Source organism: Peromyscus leucopus, chromosome 13, assembly GCF_004664715.2.
Source record: "Peromyscus leucopus breed LL Stock chromosome 13, UCI_PerLeu_2.1, whole genome shotgun sequence".
Classification (NCBI taxonomy): Eukaryota; Metazoa; Chordata; class Mammalia; order Rodentia; family Cricetidae; genus Peromyscus; species Peromyscus leucopus.
In genome coordinates this window covers 2,176,828-2,201,884 of record NC_051074.1, presented here as the reverse complement: position 1 = coordinate 2,201,884, position 25,057 = coordinate 2,176,828, and the positions used below count along the sequence as shown (strand labels likewise).

The 25,057-nt window shown below is 44.3% G+C and overlaps 2 protein-coding genes across 13 annotated transcripts in view; both read right to left on the bottom strand.

The window, feature by feature from the left end:
• Window positions 1-7,043, bottom strand: part of LOC114697861 (nuclear autoantigen Sp-100-like) — a 68,927-nt gene extending 61,884 nt beyond the window's left edge. For 5 of the 8 annotated variants that reach the window (XM_028876197.2, XM_028876201.2, XM_028876200.2 and 2 more), the window contains exon 1: window positions 6,902-7,041. The gene's annotated coding sequence lies outside the window, so the exon portion shown is untranslated. Of the gene's footprint in view, window positions 1-6,901 lie in introns of all 8 variants that reach the window. The other 3 variants (XM_028876199.2, XM_028876205.2, XR_005092613.1) reach the window with 2 other exon arrangements.
• A 4,496-nt stretch (window positions 7,044-11,539) lies between these two features.
• LOC114697860 (nuclear autoantigen Sp-100-like) lies at window positions 11,540-24,816 on the bottom strand. 5 transcript variants are annotated; one of them, XR_005092612.1, is made up of 8 exons: window positions 24,673-24,816; window positions 24,329-24,485; window positions 21,906-22,074; window positions 20,929-21,000; window positions 18,541-18,606; window positions 16,795-16,884; window positions 14,346-14,424; window positions 11,540-11,841 (listed from the first exon to the last, which is right to left on the bottom strand). XR_005092612.1 is itself a non-coding variant. In XM_028876195.2 (5 exons), exons 2-5 carry the CDS (start codon window positions 24,482-24,484, stop codon window positions 18,569-18,571), a joined length of 435 nt encoding a protein of 144 aa, XP_028732028.1. In that variant the 5' UTR covers window position 24,485; window positions 24,673-24,814; the 3' UTR covers window positions 18,175-18,568. The 5 variants fall into 5 exon arrangements, 1 of the variants encoding a protein (XP_028732028.1); XR_003735255.2 differs by lacking the exon at window positions 14,346-14,424 and having other exon boundaries at window positions 11,542-11,841; window positions 24,673-24,814; XR_005092611.1 differs by lacking the exon at window positions 11,540-11,841 and having other exon boundaries at window positions 14,188-14,424; window positions 24,673-24,814.
• Between the last annotated feature and the right edge of the window lie 241 nt (window positions 24,817-25,057).

The window sequence follows — 25,057 nt, the reverse complement described above, 5'->3', positions numbered from 1 at the left end:
AATTTCTAACGTATTGTTTTTATTTTCTGTGTATTTATTTTTTCCTGTGTATTTATTTTATTTTCTGTGTATTTATTTTATTTTTTTTTTTTTTTTTTTTTTTTTTTTTTTTTTTTTTTTTTTTTTTTATTTTATTTTCTGTGTATTTATTTTATTTTCTGTGTATTTATTTTATTTTCTGTGTATTTATTTTATTTTCTGTGTATTTATTTTATTTTCTGTGTGTAGGTATTTTGTCCGTGGTATGTCTGTGCATCACATGTCTTCCTAATGCTCTAACAGGTTGGAAGAAGGTGTCAAATTGGGAACTGGAGTTACAGACAATTGTGAACCACTAGATTGGTGCTGGGAATTGAACCCAGGTCCTCTGGAAGAGCAGCCAGTGCTCTTAACTGCTGAACCATCTGTCCAGCTCTTAGGTTCCTTGAACTTGATAGAAGGTTTTAAGAGAAGAATAGGAAAACTAAACAACACACTATTGGTGAAGGGGCAATCCAGAAGACAGAGCAACAGAAAACCTCCAACTAACACAGAATAAACAATTTAAATGGGAATAATTCAGGAAAAACCATAAGAGACAGTCTGGACATGGAACCTCCCTCGTACCTTCAATCCTAGAGAGGTAAACACTGATACACTTGCATGAAATGTCAGAATGAAACCATTACTCTCTGGGCTGGAGAGAGAGCTCAGCGGTTAAGAGTACTTACTGCTCTTTCAGAGGATATGAGTTCAATTCCAGTGCCCACACGGTGGCTCACAGCCATCTGTAACTCGTTTCAAGGGACCTGACACCCTGTTGCGCCCTCTGTGAACACCAAGCGCACATGTGGTGCACTTATGTACGTGCAGATGAAACATTCACATACATAAAATATAAATAAGACATCTTTTTTCAAAAGAAAAGAAACCTAATACTCTGTAAGACAATGGAATGAAGGAAAAAGGGAGGAAAGGAGAAAGAAGGAAAGATATAGAAATAGAAGGAATAAAATGTGTGTGTGTGTGTGTGTGTGTGTGTGTGTGTGTGTGTGTGGCTGGAGAGATGTCTCAGGCATTAAAGGCTAGGCTCACAACCAAAAATATAGGAATGTAATACACGCAGAAATAATGACTGGGGAGTTTTCCAAATGGATACATGACATCAACTTACAAACTCAGGAAAGTCTAAATGGGATTCATAAAAGTAAAACAACAATAAAATAAAGACAGATTGTAATAAAGATGTAGGAGAAAAATCTTAGGGAGGAAAAAGAACCGCACAGGTTGTTTCCAGAACTCAAGCTATAAACTACGGAAGACGGCTTCAATCAGTTGACGGCCACGAGGACTGTAGTGAGGGCGGAATCCAGACACCTCTGCTTCCTCTCATTACTGAGAAAACGTGACACAGGTGGCATGAGCATTAGAAGAACGTGTTTAAATCATTGTAGAAGGGAACATAGCCAGGCTGGCAGTGGTGGCACACGCCTTTAATCCTGGCATCGGGAAGCAGAGGAGGGCGGATCTCTGAGTTCGTAGGCCAGCCTGGTCTACAGAGCAAGTTCCAGGACAGCCAGGGCTACACAGAGAAACTCTTTTTCAAAAAATCACAGAAAACAAAACAAAAAGCACAAGGGAGAGGAGGCGGGAGATTGTGAGACTTAAAAGTCAGAAGACTTGAGCCAGGGCCTGGAGAGAAAGCTCAGTGGTTAGTCACTTTTTGCTCTTGCATAGGACCTGGGTTCAATTCCTCACACCCACGTGGTGGTTTATAACCACCCATAATTTCAGTTCAAGGGGATCTGATGCCCTCTTCTGACATCTATGTGGTATAGGGTAACAAGCACATATGTGTGTATCACACAGAAATTCACACAGAAATACAGGCAAAACACTCTGAATACACATAAAGAATAAAATGAAAAATCTAATTTTAGAAAAACCACTTTATACTTAAAAAATAAAAGAAAAAACGACAAGCCATTTTTATATTATCAGGGCTGGAAACTTGAGTCTAACTATTTATAGGTGTTTGGGACAGAAACAGGAACCGGAAGTCACACAGGGTGGCAGTGTACAGGAATTCAGCCCTACCACAGTCAGAGACTACATGTGGTTTTCACAGTCAACATGAGGAGGGGCCGGCCCAAGCTAGAACTGCTTCTTGGTAAGTTCTGTGGTTTCCCCAGGTTATGTCAACCATGAACGCATTTCAAAGTGTTCTGTGCTGTGTGGCTTGGAAGCTTGACAGCAAAGGAAGTCCCACAAACACAGGATGTCTCAGTCAGTGTTCTATTGCTCTGAAGAGACACCATGGTCATAGCAGCTCTTTAAAAAGGAAAGCATTTAATTGTGGCTTGCTTACAGTTTCAGAGGTTTAATCCATTGTCATCAGGTAACAGAGTGCCTGAGAAGGAGCAGAGAGCTCTACATGTGGATCGCAGGCGGCAGGAAGAGACAGACTTTGGGCTCGGAATGGCTTTTGGAAACCTCAAAGCCCACACCCAGTGACACTCTAACTCCAACATGACCACACCTCCTAGTCCTTTCAAATTGTGCCACTCCCTGATGACCAAGTATTCACATCTATGAGCCCATGGGGATCATCCTCATAAAGTATCCACAGTGCATTCACTGTGTAGGACACACTGTGATGGCACCTTCTGCTTTATGACAGAGGGGTCACCATAGTCAATGGCCAAGAGGAGAAGAATCCAGATACACAAAGACCTGTAGAGGCCCTTGGGGATCAACCAATGATGTCCTCAGAAACCAATAGGAATCAAAACAAAACCTCAGATAGAAAACAAAAACACATCCCCAGATTACATCTGTGGAAAGCTAAGTGTGGTGTGAGCTGCCCAGGTCCGACCATAAGTGAGATGGACTGCAAACCACAGGAAGCACACGGTAAATAAAGGACAGTAGACTGGAAGCCTCAGGAAGACCCCATCTGGAAAAATGACCGACGTTAGGAAACTGTCCTCAAAGCACTTTGTGGAGATCAAGAGCTGAAGTAAACGGGGATGAAGATGGGCAGGAAGTTAACACACAAAGCCTTCAGAAGAGCTTACAAAGTGTGTTGATAACCTAAGACCCCTCATAAGAGATCCACTTTACCCCTCATCCCAATCTAGTTCTTCAAAAGTTAGAAATTTAGGGGATGGAGAGATGGTTCAGTGGTTAAGAGCACTGACTGCTTTTCCAGGGGATCCAGGTTCAGTTTCCAGCACCCGCATGGTGACTCATAAGTGTCTGGAACCCCTGGGAATCTGACACCCTCTTATGGCTTTCTGGGGCACCAGTCATGGTATGTTGCATGGACACACATGCAGGCAAAGCACCCATACACATAAAATAATAAAATAATTTTAAAATTAAATTAGAAGTCAGGACTAGGGAGGTGGTTCAATGGCTTGAACCATATGTGTAAAGACATGAGTTGAAATCCCCAGAACTCACATAAAAGCCAGATGTTTCAGGACTGTCTGCAATTCCAGCACATCTGCAGCTCAATAGGGGATGGAGACAGGAGAATCCGTGTAAGATTCACCATCCAGCCAGCCTAGTTGGAGCAGGCAAGTAAGGGAATCTTCCTCAAACGAGATGGGAGGTGAGAACCACCACCCCACACTGACTTCTGACCTCCGCACATGTGCCATGACACACACACACACACACACACACACACACACACACTGCATCCACACACACATACACGCTGTATTCACACTCATATAACACTGCATTCACACACATGCACACTGCATTCGCACACACATACACACTGCATTCACACACACATGCACACTGCATTGACAAACACACACAAAAAAACCACAAAATTATTTAATTTTAGAAGTGACAAGAAACAAACATACTAAAAATGAAGTCCATGTCATGGAGGAAGAGTTGGAGACAGCCCTTAAGGATGGAAAGTTACAAATCAGAAAGAGGGAAGCATGGGGTGGTGAGAACCAGGGAGGCTGAGGTGGCTCCAGTAGAGAATACTTTTGCCTAAAAGTGAAGACAGATACAAGAAGAGAAACCTTCTCTGAAGAAAGATAGACTAAGCTCTGTTTCTAGAAGACTGTAGAACTGTGGCCAAAACAAACCAAACAAGAACTCATGCCAGGCCTGGAGGGGCAGGCCTATAAGCCAACCTATTCAGAAAGCTATGGCAGGAGAATTACAGTCTCAAGGTCAACTGATTGAGATGCTATCTCAAAATTAAAAAGTGAAAAGAGGTCTTGAGTATAGCTCAGTGGTAGAGAACTTGCCTGGTAAGCAGAAAGGTTCAAAAATTCTAGGTTCAAACCCAGGCTCTGCAAGCAGAAATGTAAAACCCAAGAGGTGTTTAATTTTGTCAGTGGCTTCTGGTATCACTTTATTTGAGGATGCTTTTTTCTTACAAGGTCAAGACTGAAACTCAAATTTTAACTTTGTAGTAGAGAGAACTCAGCAAATACACAAAATATCAACACCGGATGGATCATCTCCACAGTCTCCCCGGATATTTAGCAAACATGTGGAGGAAGGACCAACATCTGATTAAGGGTGGTGAAAAATAAAGCAGTGGAAGGAGAGGGAATTGACCAGCGTGCACAGGAGAAGCAGCCCGTTCCCACTTACTAGGGAGAATGCAAACACGCGTCTCTGCTGCCCCACACTCTGGCTGAGGGAGCGAGGACTCCTCATCTCCTTTGCTATTGACAGGGAAGCACACTGACCCTGCCTCCTCCGCACAGGTCATGAGCAGCATCTAAAGACAAGCGGTCACTGCTGCCCTTTGACTCAGGAACTCTACTCTTGTTTGTTTTAGACCCAAGACAAGTGAAAGCAAGCAACATGCACTGTATGGCCACTGTTCTCACAGCTTGCTGGTGACAGTGAACTGTGGTAGTGACCTAAATGTCCATCAAAAGAAGACTGGTTTAAACTCAGGGTAAGGACTGGCAAGATGGCTCAGTTAATGAAGGAGCCAGCAACCAAGGTGGATGACTCCGGTTGGATCCCCAGAAACCACAAGGTAGAAGGAAAGAACCAACTCCTCTCTGTTGTCTCCTGACTCCATGACACATTCATGGCTGCACACACATGCACACATAAGTAAACACAATAAAAATTATGAATCTCTCGGTTCATATACCAGTCATCTGAATAGCAGCAGGTAACCGGTAAAAAGAACCAAGCGAATGTACATGCATTATGGTGAGGACTTCACAAAGGTTCCTACTTTTTAAATAATCTAAGGCTCAAAACACAGAACACTATTATAAAATGAAAATACACATTACACATTATGAAAACAAACTTTACACAGAAAAGTATAGGAAAAGCTGAAGAGGCTGGAGAGATAGGTCAGCGGTTTAGAGCACTGGCTGCTCGTCCCAAGGACCAGAGTTCAGTTCCCAGCACCCATGTCTGGCAGCTCCTAGCCATCTGTAATTTCAACTACAGGGGATCTGACACCTTCTTCTGGTCTCCAAAGGCACCTGACCTAATGGCTCGCTCTCTGTGTATTTCTCTGTATTTCTCTGTCTCTGTCTCTGTCTCTGTCTCTCTCACACACACACAGATTGAGAGAGAGGGGGGACTGTCTCTGTCTCTGTCTCTGTCTCTCTCTCTCTCTCACACACACACACAGATTGAGAGGGGGGGAGTGTAAATATATTTCAGAATATAAGGAAGATCCAGGTTCACACCTTTAGTGCCAGTACTTGGGAGGCAGAAACAGATTTGTATTGTGAGTCTCAGGCCAACCTGTTCTACATAAATAAGTTTAGGACAGCCTAGACTACATAATAAAAAGATCAAGAGACTCTGCCTTAAATTTAAAAAGAAAAGAAAAAAAGGAAACTTGAACTCAAGACTAGGAGCTATGGAGTGTGTGGGGGGCACAGTGGTTTTATTCATTCTGTGTTTCCACAAGATTTGACAGCTTATAAACCACATTCTATTATGAAATGGACCTGATGGTGCAGGCCTGAAACCGCAGTCTCTCAAAAGACCCAGACAACAGGATCCTGTACAGGTTCAAGGCCAGCCTGAGTAACTTAGCAAAACCTTGGTTCTACAATCTTTAAAACAGAGATATAGAGTCACGCATACTGAAGGCCCCGGTTCCCACGGCAGTACCGGAACAACTGCACGGCTTCCTTGGCCGTGGCAGACACTGACTAACGCTGTTTCTGAGCGCACATCTGAGCCACCACTGCTGGAGCACAGAGCTCTACCGTCCCATGTGAGAGGTGTCATTGGCCCAGGACAGACACTATAGGGAAATCAACCTGCAGCTGGCCCTGGCCTTTGCTACCGAGGGCCTTTTATGTCTCCTCGGATCAAAATCTGACAGTGAGAGCTCAGACCAGGAGTGGCCCTGGGGACAGCTTCCTAGGTGACAAGTCCTTCCAGACAGGTAGGAGACCAGGATGGGGGCAGGGCAGCTGTTTACACTGAGCCTCGGCTATTTGACCTTCTTCCTGAGGTGACTTAGGAAAAGAGAGAGAGTCAGACGGACTGACAGCACTCAGAGTTCAGGAGGAACTCAGAAGCATGCCACAGAGGTCCCCAGGAGTCCCTGACAGCTGTGACCTTCTGACAGCGGAGCAGTGGTCACAAAGAAAGCTATGACTGTGCAACGGGACAAGCTGGCCTTATATCTTACCCAGTGATGAAAACTCCAGGTGTTCTCTGTCTACCTGTCTCTGTCTCTGTCTGTCTTTCTCTGTCTCTGTCTGTCTCTCCCTCTGTTCCTCTGTGTCTCTCTGTCTCTTCCACCCACCCCTCTGGTCTCTTCTCTTCTCCAGGGCAAAAGTTCTTCATGTCCGAGGTTTGGACTGAAGCTGCAGCCACTTAATCAACACATGAAATCACCCACGTAGTCAGAGGGCAAGGGTAGACAGGGAGAAAGACCCACCTGCTGCTGAAGCTGCTCCTCTTGCCTGGGACCTAGGAGAGTGAGCTCTGGTCCCTTGCTCTCCTCAAAGGCTTCCAGACTGTCAGTTGTGGCCCACAGCTGAGAGCAGGAAGTCAGCCTGACTACTAACTCACCAGGGAGGACTCCGCCCTGATGGGGAAAAGAAAAACGAAAGTATTTTTCTAATCTCAAATATGCTGTTGCGAAATACTGCCCTTCCTTCTTTCATGAAATGTGGTGGCAGGGAGGAGGAGAAAGGGGGGAACCTAGTGGATTACCAAGGGGCCCACCAGTGACAAGCAGGGCCAGTTCCTAGGAGTGACCTTCTTTATGCAAAGATGAAAAAAAAAAAAAAAACTCAAAAGCAACAACAACAAAAGCCCTCCACTGAAACCCAAACTGTCCTCGGTTACCCCTGTGTCTAGGGGAGCAGAGTTTACCCGGGATTGACTGTGACCCCACTTTTTGTCTGGTCCTTGGCTGAAGTGGCGTGGGTGGGAGAGATGGGGAAGGAAGGCCAGACACTTCCAAGTTATCTCTCCGACTAGCAGGAGAAGCCAGAGCTGGATCCTGACCAAGAGAAGACTTCCCTCAGACCCTGAGGGAAGAGAGGATGGAGGGGGAGATCCCCCAACTTGCTAGACACTTTGGTCAGAGCATTGTCTCTGAGGACTTGTCATCCCAGCCTAGAAGTCAAGGGTGGGAGGAAGCTGCCACAGTGGCCACCATGGCATAAGGACAAAGAACTTGTCCACCCTTCTGAGATGTGGACGTGGAGAGAGATGGACAGACAGACACCTCCAGTGAGTCCTTAGAAGCCCCTCAGTGATCATCAGGATACTTCAGGTTCCTCTCTGTTCCTCCTTCTGGAAAGACTTTGTCTGAGGAACTAGGTGGACTGTGGTGAGCCTGCACCCTGTCAGGTCTCTCACAGTCTTCTCATCTGCACAGACCATGGCTCTGCTCTCATCCCCTAGCTCAAATGCACAAGGACAGGCTGGTGTGGGGCTCGAGTGGGTATGACTGACAGCACCAGCCTGAGGCCAGGCATGGGTTAGATTTCAGGGCTCCTTCCATTGTCTCAGATTTTAGCCATGTCTCCAACTCTACTTCTGTCAGGACTAAACATTTTGAAATGATTTTATTTTATTTTAAGTTATGTGTATGTTTCCGTTTGGGGGTACGTACCCATGAGTTCATGTGGCTGATGATACAAGAAGACAGTGTGGGATCCCTGGAGCTGGAGTTATAGCAGTTGTGAGTCACCAGATGTGGGTGCTGGGAACCAGAACCAGGTCCTCTGTAAGAGCAGAATGCACTCAACCACTGAGCCATCTCTAGCCCCAAACAGTGTTCTGATCCTCATCCTGTCTCTTCATTTTCCCCATCTGTCAGATGGATTATGACCAAGGTTGAGGAAAATGATAAACCTGGAGCTATGAGGCTCTAAACTTGTTAAACCTATGTCTGTCTCTCCCTAAGTTCCCTTCTACCTGCGAACCAGGTGACTGCAGAGGCTGGAAGCTCTGGCAATTCCATGATCTTGAAGCAATTATCCCCAGGGTCTGGTGGGCTTTGAGTTGCAACATTTGGGCTCTGAGAGACTCTGTTGAGACTGAGACAAAAACACTAACAGCCAGACCTCTGCCTAGAGCCTCCCAGAGTCAGGTCAGGGATGTGAAGTTTTGGGTGTCACAGCTTTGAAGTTTATGAGCTGCTGGGAGATAGAGGAGGAAACATGAATGTTTCTACTGGGAGGTGTGAATGGGAAGAGATTCCAATGCAGAGAAGGAAGAGGTCAAGGACAGGGGCACACAGGAGGTCCACCTGGCATCTTCTGAAGATCTGAGGACTATCCATGAGAAAGACCTTTGAAGAAGCCCAGGGTCCTGATAATGCAGCAGGAGGAGGCAGTTTGCTGGTCCAGGCCTCATGTCTGGGGAGGCCCTATCTCTTGTCTACATCAATACCCATAGCACTTCAGTTTAGCATCTGTGTCATCGAGTAGACAAGGACAGAGATTCCATGGTTCCTGGATCCAGGGGGGAGACCCAGATTCTCTGCAGCCCATTGATGTTACACATGCCTTTCTTCCACAGTCCCCTGCCGCTGTGGCTGGCCATGTGCACACCACACAGCAAGGAAAGAGCTAGTGACCTCCTCCTGCTCCTCCTCCTTCTCCTTCTCCTCATTATTATTATTATCATTATTATTTTACTAATCTTTTTCTTTTATGTGCATTGGTGGTTTCTGGTATTAATGTCTGTATGAGGGTGTCTGATCCACTGGAACTGGAGTTACACTCAGGTGTTAACTACCATGTGAGTGCTGCGTATTGAGCCCCAGTCGTCTGGAAGAGCAGTCATTGTTCCTAACTACTTACTGAGCCATCATCACTCTCAGAAGGAGTAGCTAGCCACTTTCTGACCAGAGTAGGCTCCAGCTAGAGCTGCACCTCCCCCTAGTGGTTGTTACAAGTAGTACTCTCCTTAGACCTGGATTCTGCTCCCTTTGATGGGAACTGAAAATGCTTTTCAGGAGCTGTGGAAACACTTGGGACTGCCAGTAAAAGTTCTCAGTAATGACATAATCTTAATATTTCACAATCCATGAGCATAAATAAGCTTTTTGCCTAAACAGAGACTCTTGGTTCAAATTGTCAGGGAGACACTGTGAAGCTGGCTCATCAATACCTCCTGGAAAAGCCCATCTTTCTTCCCAGAAGCTACATTCACCTTGTGAGCACCAGGAAGATCCTATCCCACTGGAAGTCCAATCATTGTGTCCCTCAGCCTGAAGTCTTGTATGGTGACCTGGAGTGTCCTCCAAGCACATAGGTTCTCACTGGATCTGATTTAAAACATTTTAGAGGCTTAAACAGTTTCAAAAATAGATAAATGGCATTTAAAAGAAGCAATGGGCCGCCGGGCGGTGGTGGCGCACGCCTTTAATCCCAGCACCCGGGAGGCAGAGCCAGGCGGATCTCTGTGAGTTTGAGGCCAGCCTGGGCTACCAAGTGAGTTCCAGGAGAGGCGCAAAGCTATACAGAGAAACCCTGTCTCGAAAAAAAAAAAAAAAAAAAAAAAAAAAAGAAGAAGAAGAAGAAGAAGAAGCAATGGGCCTTGAAGAAGTGTTTCATGTGAAACCATCAGAAAGTACCCTGGACCCCGACTTCATACACTGCAGTCTCCCATGGGGTGATTTACCATCCTCTACATTAGGGTTCTCTTGAGTCCACACAGCTCTCTCCAAATGGAATGGAAACACCCCTGGATTCCGTAGACATTTTATCTATAGCCTATGGCTCTCTCATCCATGAATCCTCTTAGTGGATGTTCACCCCATTAAGTGTGGAGCCATGCTGAATGAAGGGCATTGGGTACCCCTGGTAGCTTCCAGTCCAAGCTATAGTGACACCAGTGGTATCTCTCAACCTTGCCTACAAGAATCAATCAAGTATTGGAGGTTTGGTCCTTACCAATTGAGTTAATTTGTCAGGTATAGCCTGAATTTACCATGCGTCAGTCCCTCAGATCTTGGTATAGGGTGAGAGCTTAGGGACAATTTTTATAATTCCCCAGTAAACACAAAGGAAAATCAATCAGCCTGCTTCCATACAGGGCTCTAGGCAATGCAAGATTTTGCCAAAGTTTCTCCAGCTAATGATTCCATGGGAATCCAACGCATATGTGTCCCTGTTTCAGTCCCATTCTTGGAGATCCAGAGCAGTGGCCCCAGGGAGAGCCAGAAGGCATCACTGTGTCATCCTGTGGCTGGGACTGGTACTCCTAGACCTCAAGGTTGAGCTTTGTGTGCCCCCTGCTCCTAGTCTGTCAGGTGTAACTCCTGGGAGGTGAGGAGCACAGGGAACAGCATATGGCTCCACCTACTTACCCCAAGGCAGCTCTGGAAGGATGCCATGAAAAGGTCACCCCCTTCCCTGATCTCGTCACATCCTAGGTTCTGTCTACAATATTGGCAAGATTGTTGATAGAGGAATCTAGAATACTCTAGCCTTGTGTTAATCCACCCAGGTGAGAATAAGACCACTGCCATAATTTTGAGTCAAATTTGAAACAAGCTTTAATTTAATAAGGGCCGGGATGATGGGCTCTGTCCAGCATCATTCCTGAATTCTCAGAAAATGGCAATGAATCACATTTTTGCAGAGGCTTAAAAAGGCAACCTCATAAGGCCACCATATTTCCCATCATGTCCCATCAGGTGCAAAAGTACATTCTAAAGTATTTTCTGCCTACATACTCCAGCTTACATATGATCAAGCATATTCGGTATAGTTGAGTTAAACAAATTTGTTTAGGGGATTGACTGTTAGGATCCTGTACATGCGCAGCTCGGGGATCTCTCATCTTGCATCTTACATCATTAGCAGGCACTGGTGGCTATGCACATGCCTTAAAAAGCCGGTCACAGACCCCCATTCTCTCTCTCTCTGTTCTGTCTGTTTTCTCTATACTCTGCTCTGCTCCCTCCCATCGGGCCTAGCTTCCCTCATTCCCTTTCCCTGCTAATGAAGCTCTAAAAGTACCACTGGGTTCTGTTGTGACTGTGACCTTTCCACGTGGTAACCAGTACTGCCACCAGCACTGTTCATCCTTCCAGTGACAACCTGTGGCTTTTTATCTCCCATAAACAATAGCCTCCAACATTTCAGGGACTATCTGTCCTTGGGTAAGGGTCATAGGCACTTTTATTTCATGGATCTCTTTGGCACAGTAATTAAAACTGAAAACATAATTTGGCTGTCACACTGGCCCAAACCAGCAAATACTTCTTCAAACACGCAGTGGTGCTTAGAGAGAAGCTGGCATGAAGGTTTCAGAAGATGGAACTTCAGTTGAAGGCAGTCTTGAAAGAGGGTGCATGTCAGATGGGAGACTAAAGATAAGGAGATCTGAACAGAGGCACCATGGAACAATCTGGAAGGCAATGGATAAAAGGGTTCTTAGGTTCTGGGTCAAGACTGATAAGGCTGGCAGTTACCTACCAACTCCTGCTTAAGCCAGAACTGGAAGGCTTTTTTTAAACAGCAGAGGGTGCACGTGATTATAATGGATCAGATGGCAAACAGTCTGTGTCCAAAGGACATGGTTTAGTTCTCAGTTCAGACAGAGTTCTGTTTACCTGGCTCTTGGCTTTCTCTTTTCTGAAATTTCCTCTTCACTCTCAAGAAAACCTGGTTGTTCTGGGTTTTTGTTTGCTTGCTTGCTTTATGCCTTTTTTTCCCCATGACTCTACCCACAAAAAAGCCTCCTACCAAAGTTTAGTCTTCTCTGAACAAGACTGTGGCTGCTCTCAAGGTCAGGCTATAGGAAGCAGGAAATTGATTCTGGGCTAGCTGCCTCACAAGTTATGACTTCTCTGCCAAATCCAGTCCGAGGTCTTTCCTCTGCAGAGGCCTCAGGCTATTTGGGTTTTTGCATAGCATCCAGAATCACTACCCAAGTAACAACCGAGCCCTCAGGTACTTCTTCAGGAACACTAAACCAAGCTTCCTGATTGCTCACCGAACAGTGGCACAGGAGTCCTGGTCATTCCCACAGCTAGCCTGGTTCTGGGGCATGAGAGGATCCAGACAAAGGCCTCTGAGCTTCTTTCCACACTCAGGGGACAGATGTGCCCCTGCCCAGCAGCAGGAGACAAGAAGCGTTCCTTTAAGAGGAGAGACAGGGCTCAGAGCCACAGGCCTTTGTGCTTCCATGGCCACAGTTAATGAGCCAATTTCAGCAAAGTAAATAACACCCCTGTGGAAAATGATGGGTTGTTCTAGACTTTCAGTTGGAGTTAGTGCAGGCCATCTTGACAGAATTGATGTCGATGGTCCATGAAGCCTGAGAATTGCTCTTCTTTGCTGAAGGAGATGGAGTGACAGCATCAGGTCTGGTCCTTGTTTCAGACACTTACTAAGTGTTTTAACACTTACTCTTTCCCAGGGATTCAGGCCAGAGCCTTCCCTCTGCCTCCTGCTGTGTATCCCTGAGCACACAACTGGGTAAGAGATGGCAGTTTACCAAGCAGACTAGAGAGCTTGACCTAATAGTTCTTGGACTCCAGGGTATTGGGAAGCCTCACAAGACCATCCCCACAACTGTGTTCCATGGGAACAATTAGATGAGCAGTTGACAACTTTCCTAATGCTGCGACACTTCAATACAGTTCCTTGTATTGTGGTGACCATGAACTGCAACATTATTTTGTTGCTACTTCATAGATGTAATTTTACTACTGTTATGAAATTGTAATGTAAAAAGTCTGATATGCAGGATATCTGCCATGTGACCCCAGTGAAAGGGTTGCTTGACCCCTGGCAAAGGGGCCATGACCCACAGGTTGAGAACCAGTGAGTTACAGAGTCCCATCTCCTCTGCTCCTGATGTAAAGTGCTTATTTACAGTGCAGTGAATACTGAGGAGTGATAATGGAAATTTAGGCTGAGGACCATTCCTGAGAGTCCTTGACCTCTCAGCTCAGGACAGGCAGGCCCTCCAGCAGCTCCAAGGACCTCACAATCAGCAGAGTAAGAGTAGAGCTGGGTTCTGCAACCTTACTGTAAACACTTGCACCCTGAATTCAGGAAGGATGACTGACAGCTTTAGTCTCCTTCATTGCTGTTGACTGTCCAGTAGGGTGGAGCAGCCATCTTCCCTTCTAGAACAATGACCAACTCAGCCTTTTCCTCCACAGCACAGGGCCATGGAAACATGACTCTGTTCCTGCAGACTTAAAGAGCTTAGCTGCTGGCTCTTCACCCTTAAGACTGGCTTGAAGTTGCCCCATCACGCCACTGGGCAGCAGTGGTCCACCCTGGATGTTCCTCTGGTTGGTTCCACCCTATCCAGCCTTGCATGTCTGCATTTTCTAGTGGTACCCTTGAGTGAACAACTTCTGCTTTGGTATATGTGTAGAGGGTCATTGGCCAACACATTTGAGCAATCCCAGTTAATTCTACTGTCTTGTGTGAGTTGGGAGGAGTTCCTGGATACTGGAGTGAAGAGTTAGAAAGAGGTAATTGGTTGTTGTTGTCTTTTTTTTTTAAAAAAAAAAAAAAAACAGCTTGGCCATTTAACAGGAAATCCAAAATGTTTCTGCTTCTCTGTTCCCTGACATTCCTGGTTCCTGGGCTGTTTACCAGCTTATTGTCTCAGGTTTCCTGCCCCTTTTCTGCACCACTATGAATTTCATCAGTGATGTCCCCTTTTGTCTGTCTATATAAATTTAGTTACTCCAGGTGCTCATGAATCTTGACTTGTCAAAGGTTGCTTGTGTCAGTTTTGCAAGTTTGTGTTTATTATTTGTGTGGATTACATACAGGGCCATGCACTTTATAAATGCATGATTAATATGAAGCCAACCATCCCATGAGCTACACACATCTAGCATCTTCATGGTACAGATAAGACAAGGGCAAGAACAAGCAACGTACCCAAGGACACATATCCAGCCAAGGAGAGCCGGGGTTTCCATCCACATGGGCTGACTTCAGGGTCTTTGCTTGTCTTTTCCTGTCAGCATAAGCAACTCATGTTCATACCACCAAAAATAACTAAAAAGGGCCAGCTGCCAATAAGACATTGAAAGGCAAAAGCCCTGACATGTATAATGTTGCTCTGTTTACTGGTGATAATTTCCATTATCCATTATTAGGTAGAAAGCATTGATCAGCACATTTTATAAAGATAGTGTTGGTAGAAGTTTCTGTCTTGCCAGAAGCTCTCAAATAAATACACAGAGGCTTAATATTAATTATAAATGCCTGGCTGATAAGTCAGGCTTGTTACTAGCTAACTCTTACATGTCAATTACCCCAGTTCTATTCCTTTACTTGCTGCCATGTGGCTCATGGCTTGTTACCTCATTTTGTATACGTCCTGCTTCCTCTGCATCTGGCTGGTGACTCCTCACTTCACCCTTCTTCTTCCCAGCATCCTCCTTGTCTGACTCTCCCGCCCAATCTCTTCCTACCCATCAACAAACCCATGAGAGTAATACAGTGTATTACTCAAAATACTCAAAATAAGGTACTCAAAATACACAGAATTCTTGCTCATCAGATTCAAAGAACACATAATTACCAATACTGAGGACTGCAATAATGTCTGGCAGTAATACATTCAAGCTGTGTGTTTGTGTCTGTGTGTGAGTGTGTGTGTATGTATGTGTGTGTGTGTGTGTGTGTGTGTGTGTGTGTGTGTGTTTGAGACAGTGTTATCTCTTCCAACTCGGTTAATCTGTACTATTTCATAGATGTCTTAGAAGAGTCCATTTTCAGGTAAACTCACAACTAAAACAGAGTTTGTATCATAACCTTTTTATTTGCCCATTGCACCAGGATCCAATAGGAAAAGAGAAATCGCTCTAAAGCTCTGAAGACAGACAGACAGACAGAGAGGATTGAGAACTGGGGGAGGGACTGAAGGAGCAGGTAATGACAGGGAGATTAGGTACTCAGAATCTGGAGCAGGGTTGGCCTGCATGAGGGACGTGGAGCCACGGAGGGTGGTGGTGGAACAGCTACTGCCAAACTGAGGCCCTAAATAGGGATGGAACAATCCCTGGCTTTGCTTTCTCTATTCTATATAAGCTTTTGCAGATGCCTCTCTTGTCAGGAATACTGTAGGAAGCTGGCTAGAGAGGAACTTGTCAAGGAAGAAAGCAGGATCCTGAGGCCAGAGGTCATGGTCAGAGGCAAGCATGGGCTGGGTAGGGAACAAGTCTAAGAGCAAACAAACCTGAAATTGATGTCCTCTCTTTGACTACAGGGAACATACTAGGCCCATGGTGGATTCTGTCTGCCCAGTCCACTCTACTCCAACAACCTCAACAGTATGTTAATGAATAATATACTTTGCAGTACAGTTTCATGTTTTTCATTTAATATTTTCTACACAGAGTTAAGTTCCAATAATTGAAAAATTAATTATAGAACCTTTAACATGGGATGTGGATCTGGGTGCACACTTTGTTACAATCAGTAGTGGTTAGATCCCAGACCTTTTGGGGTCCTGGGCATGTTTACAGCTCTAGCCTCGTTTGTGTGCATCACAGTCATTGTCTCTGCTGGGTCAGACTATTGGACATGTACATTGATGTCTAAGTGTTCACCTGTGAACCATCTGGATGTTGGTTTATATTTCTGTATATTCATCCATCCCTGTCACTGGCATCATTAGGGTGCCATTTCCAGATAGGGTTTCTCCAGACCACAGACTCACAAAGAACTCACCTATTTCTCCTGCATCCCTCCTCCCCACCGGGTCCCTTTCTACTGTTTAGCACTAACAATCCCACCCATTCACTGCTTCTCATCCTCACACGCTGCACCTGCAGAGGAACAATTAAGAATACAGACTCTTGTATATTGCTGTTTTCAAATGTTAAAATTTTTTGAATGAAAGATTTTAAGATGCATAACAATTATTTCAAAAGTCACTCTGGAAAGATTTTTTTCCAGAGTTTGTGTGTGTGTGTGTGTGTGTGTGTGTGTGTGTGTGTGTGTGTGTGTGTGTGGTGGGCAGTTGGTGTCTGGAGAGCTGTCACAGTGCTTAAGAGCACTTACTGCTCATCTAGAGGACCTGGGTATGGTTTCTAGAATCCATATGGAGGTGTACAACTCTTTATAATTCCAGTTCTGGCCTCTGAGGGCACCAGGGACACACATGGTACATATACATAAATGCAGACAACATGTACACACATAAAACAAAAATAAATAAACCTTTGAAAGCATTTAAAAATATTGTGTTAATATTAAGAAATCTCTTCTTAAATGACACATCCCCTCTGAAAGTCACATAGTAACACTTCCAAAGTGCCAGGGATGTGTTTCCAAAGACGAGTCATGGAATAAAGAAATAAACATTATTGCGTTATACCATTGTCAATCTGGAAGCCGGAGGATTGATGGTTCTCAGTTTGATTTCCCTGGATGAGTGTGGTATTTCTTCTATCATTATTTCTCCAGCCTGAGGAATAATTGATTTCATCGTGAGTATCCATGTTAGATATCCAGAGAGAAGAAAATCCCCATTTAATGCAATGTGAGAAGCTTAGATTCTGGAAGCAGGTACAAATGACACTGGTCAGTGAATCAGTAACAACAAGAAATGCACACAACAGAGATGGAGTACCAAACTCCAGTGCGAATGCTTCTCATGATGTCACTGACATCCGTCTGGAGCATGTACCACTGTCACATCCCACCATATAGGAGATGACACCAGGTCCCAGAGAGGCTAGATAACCTGTCTAGGGTCACAGAGACAGAATTTCAACCCAGACATTCCTAATCTGCCAGGATCTTAAAGCACAATTCAATCCAAATACTTAGTTAGGTGAAAGATTGGATCCCCTGAAATGAACTGTATCTTCTGAAAAATGGGATGATACATCATCATTTTAAAGTTATGGAGAAGAGAAATGCAAGAATACCTATATCAATTTATCAGAAAAGAAAATTATTATAATCAATGTCTCAAATTTAGAATAGTTTAAATAAGAAATATTTTAAACTTTGATTAAATCAAGGAAGTTCAAGGGTTTGATTCAAACATCGAAGGGAGCCAGGCTATTGTAGTGCATGCCTTTTTAGTCCCAACACTCAGAAGGTAGAGGCAGGTGGATCTCTGAGTTCAAAGCCAGCCTGATCTACAGAGCAAATTCCAGGACAGCCAGGCCAACACAGAGAAACCCTGTCTTAAAAAAATCAAACAAACAAATTAATAAGACATCAAGTTTTTTTTCAGTGATCTATCTTGTCTAGAGAGGAACTCTCAACCTGTTACCCTGGTGATGACAAGTGGAGGTATCATTTGGAGGTCCAGTTGTGTCATGGTCTATGAGCTGAACCCGAAGAGGAAAATTCATTGCCTTACAGAAGGAATGTGCTAATCGCACCTCTGTAACCACCACTGGACATAAGATCAGAGCATGTAGGCTATATCTAGTCAGTCAAGCAATGCACAGACAGACAACTGTGAATTCAGGAATATGGGCAAGATATCCAGAAGATGAAATCTTTCTAGACAACCCAGAGGACAAAGATCCTAATATTTAAATCCTGAACTTGGAGAAACTACAAATGCAGATAATGTTGTGAGCATCAGAAACACAAGGAAAGAGAAACCCACATGTGTGCTGTGCGGATTAGTTTTGCTTTATTTTGGTTTTTTTTTTTTTGGGGGTGTGTGTGGATATTTTTGGTCAACAAAACAAGATAAGATCATCTAGGAAGAGGGACTCTCAAGAGAATTTCTTCCATCTGATTGGCTTGTAGGCAAGTCTGTGGGTGCATTTTCTTGGTTAATGATTGACATGGGAGTGCCCAGCCCACTGTGGGTGGTGTCACCCTTTTATAGGTGATCTTTAGATATATATGAAAGCAGGCTGAGCAAGCCACAAGGAGCAAGCCAGTAAGCAGCGTTACTCCATGGACTCTGCTTCAGTTCCTGCCTCTAGTTCCTATCATGATGTCCCTTCATGGTGGACTATACGCTGTTAGATAAAATAAACCTTTTCCTCCCCAAATTGCCTTTGGTCATATTGTTTCATCACATCAACAGAAAATAAACTAGGTCACATAGGATGAGAGAGCAACATTAATAAAGTCAATCAGAACAGACCATCAGATGAGGAGGGATCTGAGGGTGACTAAGTCAGGCTTTCTTCAGAACAGCTGTCACCAGTTCCTAAGGAGCAAAAATTAGATGTTTATTTCAGGAGTTGAAGCAGGATATTCTGTTCTGTCTCTATGATGCAAAAGATGAAGGGCCCCTTGAAGCATCAATCCAGAGCCCATCTGGAGATGACAACCCCACCCCGCCTGATTCTTGATGTTAGACTCAGTCATGAGAGTAGGTTGTAAGAGTCAGCTCTGACTGAGTAAAGTTCTGCCTGGGCCACTCTAGCAGTGGGTGGTTGACCCGTCTTCATATCCCTGCCTAAAGGATGCCTGCATGTGTCCCCACAACTTCTTTGCTCAGTGGCCTTACCTGAGATTCTAGTGGTCTTTGGACTATATCTCCTTTCACAAAACAGCCTCCCCTTTTGTATCTGATGGCTAATCCCTGCTGGCCTTCTCATGAGGACTCACTAACAGCTTGCCTCCATTTCCTTCCATTCTTGCTATTCCTTCCTGTATTTTCTCTCTTTATTTCCCCCACTTTTGTCTCATGTTTTCCAATAGATTATCAATATATGGTGAAGAACACAGACTCTGCCCCCAGAGTACCTGGATTCTTGCTTGTTCATTTGACCCCATGAACACAGGGTCTCTCTCAATTTTAGCTTCCTCACCTACAAACTGGGCATCTAAATGATATCAACAATTGATACCAGCTGGGGTAGATACTAACAAGAGTAGATGCTAACCGGAGCAAGAAACTAACAACATGGCTCCTTTTGCCATTGTCCTTGATTCTTTCTGCTCTCTTCATGTCCGTTCCTCTTCCTTTCTCTGTCTCTCAAAGAATCTTGTGCTCTTCCCACAACCACTTTCTGTTGTGCGTCTTCCTCTCTATATCTTTTTTCTGGAATATTTTTGCTCTTGAACAACATTTGTCATGTTTGAATCCATATCTTCTATCATCAAGTATGACACTGTGAAAACTAAGAAATGGTAATTTTGGTCTTCATCTCCTGTTTCTCAGCAGTGCACCTCAAATCCTGGGTGAATTCCCAAGTGATAAATGGGAGAAGAGAGTCACTATATCATTGGGCATAGCCAGCCTTCTTCAGTAACACTGCAGTGTGTATTAAAGAGGTAAGGTTTGGAAAACCCTTAGGAATGGAGGGCTGGTTGCCAGGGGAACAAAACATGATGACAGCATTGGAATGCTGACCCTCTCAGGTAAGAAGAGATAGAAGTTGACTTGATCACATGGCTAATGATTTTTTTTTGATCATGCCAGTATGAGGGAACTTTTATTAAAAATCTTAAGTAACTCTGTTAGATGGATTTGGGGTTGACAAACTTCATAGTGGTAGAAGGGTGGATATCCAGGGGTGGGAAGAGAGTGTTGTGTTCTCTCCCCATTATTCCTTGAGGTGTCTGCCTCCCATGTAGTTATTGTTTGTGTGAATTGATTACATCATAAGATACCCTGCTGGTGTCTGGAGAGTTGGTTGGTGTGGGGAAAACTCACCCACCATAAATCCTATGTGGGAGACCAGTGCATGTGAGGGCTGACACAAATTAGGAACATTCCCTTAAAAAGCATTCACTCTTTGATGCTACCATGGGCCCTACTGCTTCAAATTTCATGGTTCCATATTGGTCATCTCCTTCAGGGGCTTTTCTAAATCACAATCATTTCAGAGTAGTTAGTCTGTTTCAGTCTGGCTCACAGACACTGGGCTCAGGTTCCTTCGTCATGGGTATCAGGCTGACCGTCTGTTGTCAAGGTTGCTCTGCCAGGATCCTACATCCCATTACAAGCTGCTCAGGTTAGATCTCAAGTGTCCCCTTCTTCCAGGACTCATGTAATAGAAGTCTGCCCCTTTGATTGGCACTAATAGGTGTGAGTGGTGCCTTTACTAGGCAGAGCCTGGTGGAAGGAATTAGATCACTGCAGGTGTATCCTTGAAGGACCACAGGCACATCCTCTCTCTCCTTGCTTCCAGGTCACCATGAAGCACACAGCTTTGCCCCCTCAATCCCCTGCTTTGATGCTGTGCCCCACCACAGGTCTTAAGTAGTGAGGTCAAACCATCCGGGCTGAAGTATCTAAAATCATGAGCCCAAATCAATTGACTTCCCAGGTATCTGTTTTGTTTTTGAGAGAGTTTTACTATGCAAAATTGCTGACCTCAAACTCACAATCCTCCTGCCTCAGAGTTTTGAGTGTCCTGCTTCTCCGGGATGATTTGTCCCAGGACAGGAAAGCTAACACCAGGCTCACACCAACTCCCCCTCTGCATTCTCTGTTTCTTCCCCGAGTCACACTCAGCTAAGGATCCCCTTCATTGCCTATTCTCTGCAGCAAGAAGAAACTTTCTCCAGTTGTAATTACCTTGTTCAAGACATAGCTGGGAATTCGGGGACCTTCTATCACTTCCATGGAAACACAATTTGTTCTGTGAGACTGAAGTGGGAGGGAGAGGGAAGAAGAGGAGGAAGCCATTAGAGATCTCCAGCAGGGATAAGGGACAGCATTTCCAAATTACACATTTAGGAATTTCTAATCCTTCAATCACCCTAAGTTCAATCGGTCCCACATGACAAAGTTCATCCATCATGTTCTGGGAGAGAGAAGACTCCCACAAGGGAGACTTTATGCTTTCCATACAGAAAGGAGACACCCAAGGTCAAGAATAAAAATGTAGAAGACACACTATGAACTGTGTTCCTCTTCCAGTGCTCAGAGGGCAGGGAAGGTATATGTCCAAACAGAAGAAAACAGAAGCAAAACATGGCTTCCAGGCTGTCACAAGTATAATAAGAAAGAGGGGACTTTCCTGGATAGAAGGCTGGAATCTGGCACATACCAGAGGGAAGCTTTATGATGGGCAGGCTTTAAAGATGGACAAGATGGGGTTGAAGAACTGGCTCACACATTGTTGATTTCTATGAGCATGTGGTACTAAACTAAGATGGATCCTGCAACCCAGAGCTGAGCTGTCACTCAAGATGGGTGGTAGTCACCAGCGGGGCCATTATGTATATCATTATAAGTCCTCCACTGTAGAGAGACAGCAGTGATCCGCTAGTGGGACTCAGTGCTTCCTGTCCTATTCTTCCTGTCCTGATGCTGGTCGGGCTCTCATGGTCTTGTTGGTCTAAATACCCAGCCTAGCAGACCTCTGGAGGGTGTTGACTATAGCCATTAGATATAAGTTTTGTAATGATACATAACGTGTTAGTTTTTTAAACTAGTACATCCCCAATTTCACTGGGCAATACATGATACATGGTAGATGCTTAATACATGGTTGTTGAGGATGGGAAGAAAGGACTGTGATCTCAAAGGGTGATGCCAAACCCAATTACCATTTTCAAAACTTCTGGCAAAGAATTCCAAATCAGGGTATGCCTTCATGTTTTCTTCACTGAACAGTACCCTCAGAACCTCTAGGTCAAATCTCTTCTCCAGTACTTCCAGGGCTCTGTAGACCACTTTTTTTACAGGGACCCGGTTCATACAGGAATCTGTAAAATCCTTAAATGACATTAAATGGAGAAAATTGAAGTGCAGGCTTCCAAGTCACAGAAGAGCCCTAGGAAACAATTACAGTTAGTGTACCTCCATCCCTACCTACATAGCCTCTAATAAAAAGCTTTATATGTGCATGGCTACCTCGTGAAACAATAAATACTTTCTCTTAGAAAATACTCACTAGTGACTTTGTGTTCCCACCGTCATTTTATGACATGTAATAAGGACCTCTTTTTGTAAGGGTTAACAAAGGCGAGATGACTCAGTGGGTCATAGGCACTTGCCACCAATCCTTATGGTCTGTGTTCAGTCACTGGGATTCAGATGGTGAAAGGGGAGAACCAACTGGTCATAAACTGTGCTCTGATTTGCACCTATGCACAGCAGTAGGCTCATACATATATGCCCATACACTAGAAACACACACACACACACACACACACACACACACACACACACACCACTCACAAGTAAATAAATAATAAATGCAATATTTTTAAGTATGGAGGTCCTGGAGAGATGGTTCATGGTAGAGAGTACTTGCTGCTCTTGCAGAGAATCCTAGTTCTGTTCCTAGCACCCACAGGACAACTCACAAACACCTGTAGCATCACTTCCAAGGGATTTGGTGCTCTTTTCTGGCCAATATGGGCATCAGGCAAACAAGTGGTTTGCTCACATACATGTAGGCAAAATACTTGTACACATTGAAATAAAAATAGACGCATTCATTAAAAAAAAGAGTTAACATTTTGCCAGGTGGTCAAGCTGTTTTGTTAACTGGACAACTCCTCTCTTCCCACTAGTACTGATAGGCCTGTAGGAAATCAGATGTCTGTTCCCTGTGACTCTAAATTCTACGGATGGCACCATATTAATAAGGCAAAAAACAAAACAAAACCAAAACCAAAACCAAAACAAACAAACAAAAACCTAGAGGGGCCGGAGAGATGGCTCAGTGGTTGAGTGCACTTGCAGCTCTTGCTGAGGTCCTGGGTTTGATTCCCAGCATCCTCATGGTGGCTCACGACCATCTGTAACTCCAGTCCCAGGGGATCTGGCGACCTCTCTTCTGACCTCCAAAGGCACCACGGACATAAGTGGTGCACATACACACACACACACACACACACACACACACACACACACACACACAAAACACTCATACACACAAAATGAAAATAAAAAGTTTTAAAAACTTGTTCTAATAAGACACTCTGTCGGGATTAATGTTCTCAGATCTAGGGTTTTTAATTAAATATTTTTTTTTCCCCAAGACAGGGTTTCTCTGTAGCTTTGGAGTCTGTCCTGGAACTCACTCTGTAGACCAGGCTGGCCTTGAACTCACAGACATCCACCTATCTCTGCCTCCCAAGCGGTGGGATTAAAGGAGTCCACCACCACTGCCCTGCTAAAAAAATAGACATTTATTAACTTAAAATGTGCTCACAGAAATATCCCTAAGTCAGTTCAGTGATAATTCAACAGGAAATTAAAGTCCCTTTTGATTTTTAGTTTGTTTATTTGTTTTAAATTTAGTTTACTTTTTAATTGCATGAATTACATGGTGTAAAATGCATAAGACATTGAATGTCTATATGGAGAACCCCTGTTCTGATCTGGCTTATCTTCAACAATACTCACCCTGATTCCAGAAGGGACCATAGAACACCTTTCCCTCAGACAGAAGCAGGACCATATCCTGAGGCCTCTGCTTCTCCTCTCCCTTAATGCCTGGAGACAACACTTCCAGAAATAATGACATGATAAGTATCACTCACGGGAAACCCAGATTTTAAACCTGAGTCCAGAATTCTGATTCATAATTGATGTGTTTATTATGGTAACTCATACCTCTAGCAAGTACTATGAAAACTTTGTCAATAGTTCTTTGTCAAAAATTAAATTCAGGGGCTACAGAGATGGACTCATGGGTAAGAACGTGTGTAGCTCTTATAGAGGACCCAGGTTGATTCCCAGAACCCACATCAGATGGCTCACAACTGCCTGCAACTCCAGTTCCGAGGAATCTGAAACTTTTTCCTGTGGACACAAGCACCTATGTGAAAACACACACACACACACACACACACACACACACACGAGCACATGTACCCATGTAAGAAATGACACCTTTCTGTAAAAATTAAATGCAACCTTGAAAACCTGTCAGTCATCCAGTTTAGTTTTCAGATATCAAAGTGTAACTTCATCTGGAGCTTGTTTACCAGGTAAAGACGTAACAAACTTCACTTACATCATACATTTTCTCGGTGATGAGCTCAGTGTCACGGAGGATCTCAAAAAAAGGAAATGGCGTTTTTATTGCAAATGAAATCTTCACTCTATGTGCTTTGAAGTGCAGGAATATATCTTTAAAGAAATTCCCTGGGTCCTGCTGTTCTGTGGACATCCTGCAGGGAGAGGAAATGCCATGGGAAAATGAAGTATCATTTCTCAATAAATAGAAACAAAATGCTAATATATTCTGCAATGTGAATGAATCTCAAAGATATATTTTCCTTAATAAAAGAATGCAAACACAGAAAGACACTTAAGACACTTGGCAGAGCACCAAGGTAGAGAGGGAGAAAGACCCACCTGTTGCTGAAGCTGCTCCTCTTGCCTGGGGCCTAGGAGAGTGAGCTCTGGTCCCTTGCTCTCCTCAAAGGCTTCCAGACTGTCAGTTGTGGCCCACAGCTGAGAGCAGGAAGTCAGCCTGACTACTAACTCACCAGGGAGGACTCCGCCCTGATGGGGAAAAGAAAAACGAAAGTATTTTTCTAATCTCAAATATGCTGTTGCGAAATACTGTCCCTTCCTTCTTTCCTGAAATGTGGTGGCAGGGAGGAGGAGAAAGGGGGGAACCTAGTGGATTACCAAGGGGCCCACCAGTGACAAGCAGGGCCAGTTCCTAGGAGTGACCTTCTTTATGCAAAGATGGGAAAAAAAAATCTCAAAAGCAGCAGCAGCAGCAGCAGCAGCA

What these genes read in the sequence shown, in the direction of transcription:
- LOC114697860 (XM_028876195.2), bottom strand. Translation starts at nt 24,484, where the DNA reads ATGTCCACAGAACAGCAGGACCCAGGGAATTTCTTTAAAGATATATTC. An exon ending in TGCCAGAAGTTTTGAAAATG is followed by an intron (nt 21,001 to 21,905) that starts GTAATTGGGTTT and finishes CTCCCACTTCAG; the next exon opens with TCTCACAGAACAAATTGTGT. An exon ending in CCAGCTATGTCTTGAACAAG is followed by an intron (nt 18,607 to 20,928) that starts GTAATTACAACT and finishes TTTGCTCCTTAG; the next exon opens with GAACTGGTGACAGCTGTTCT.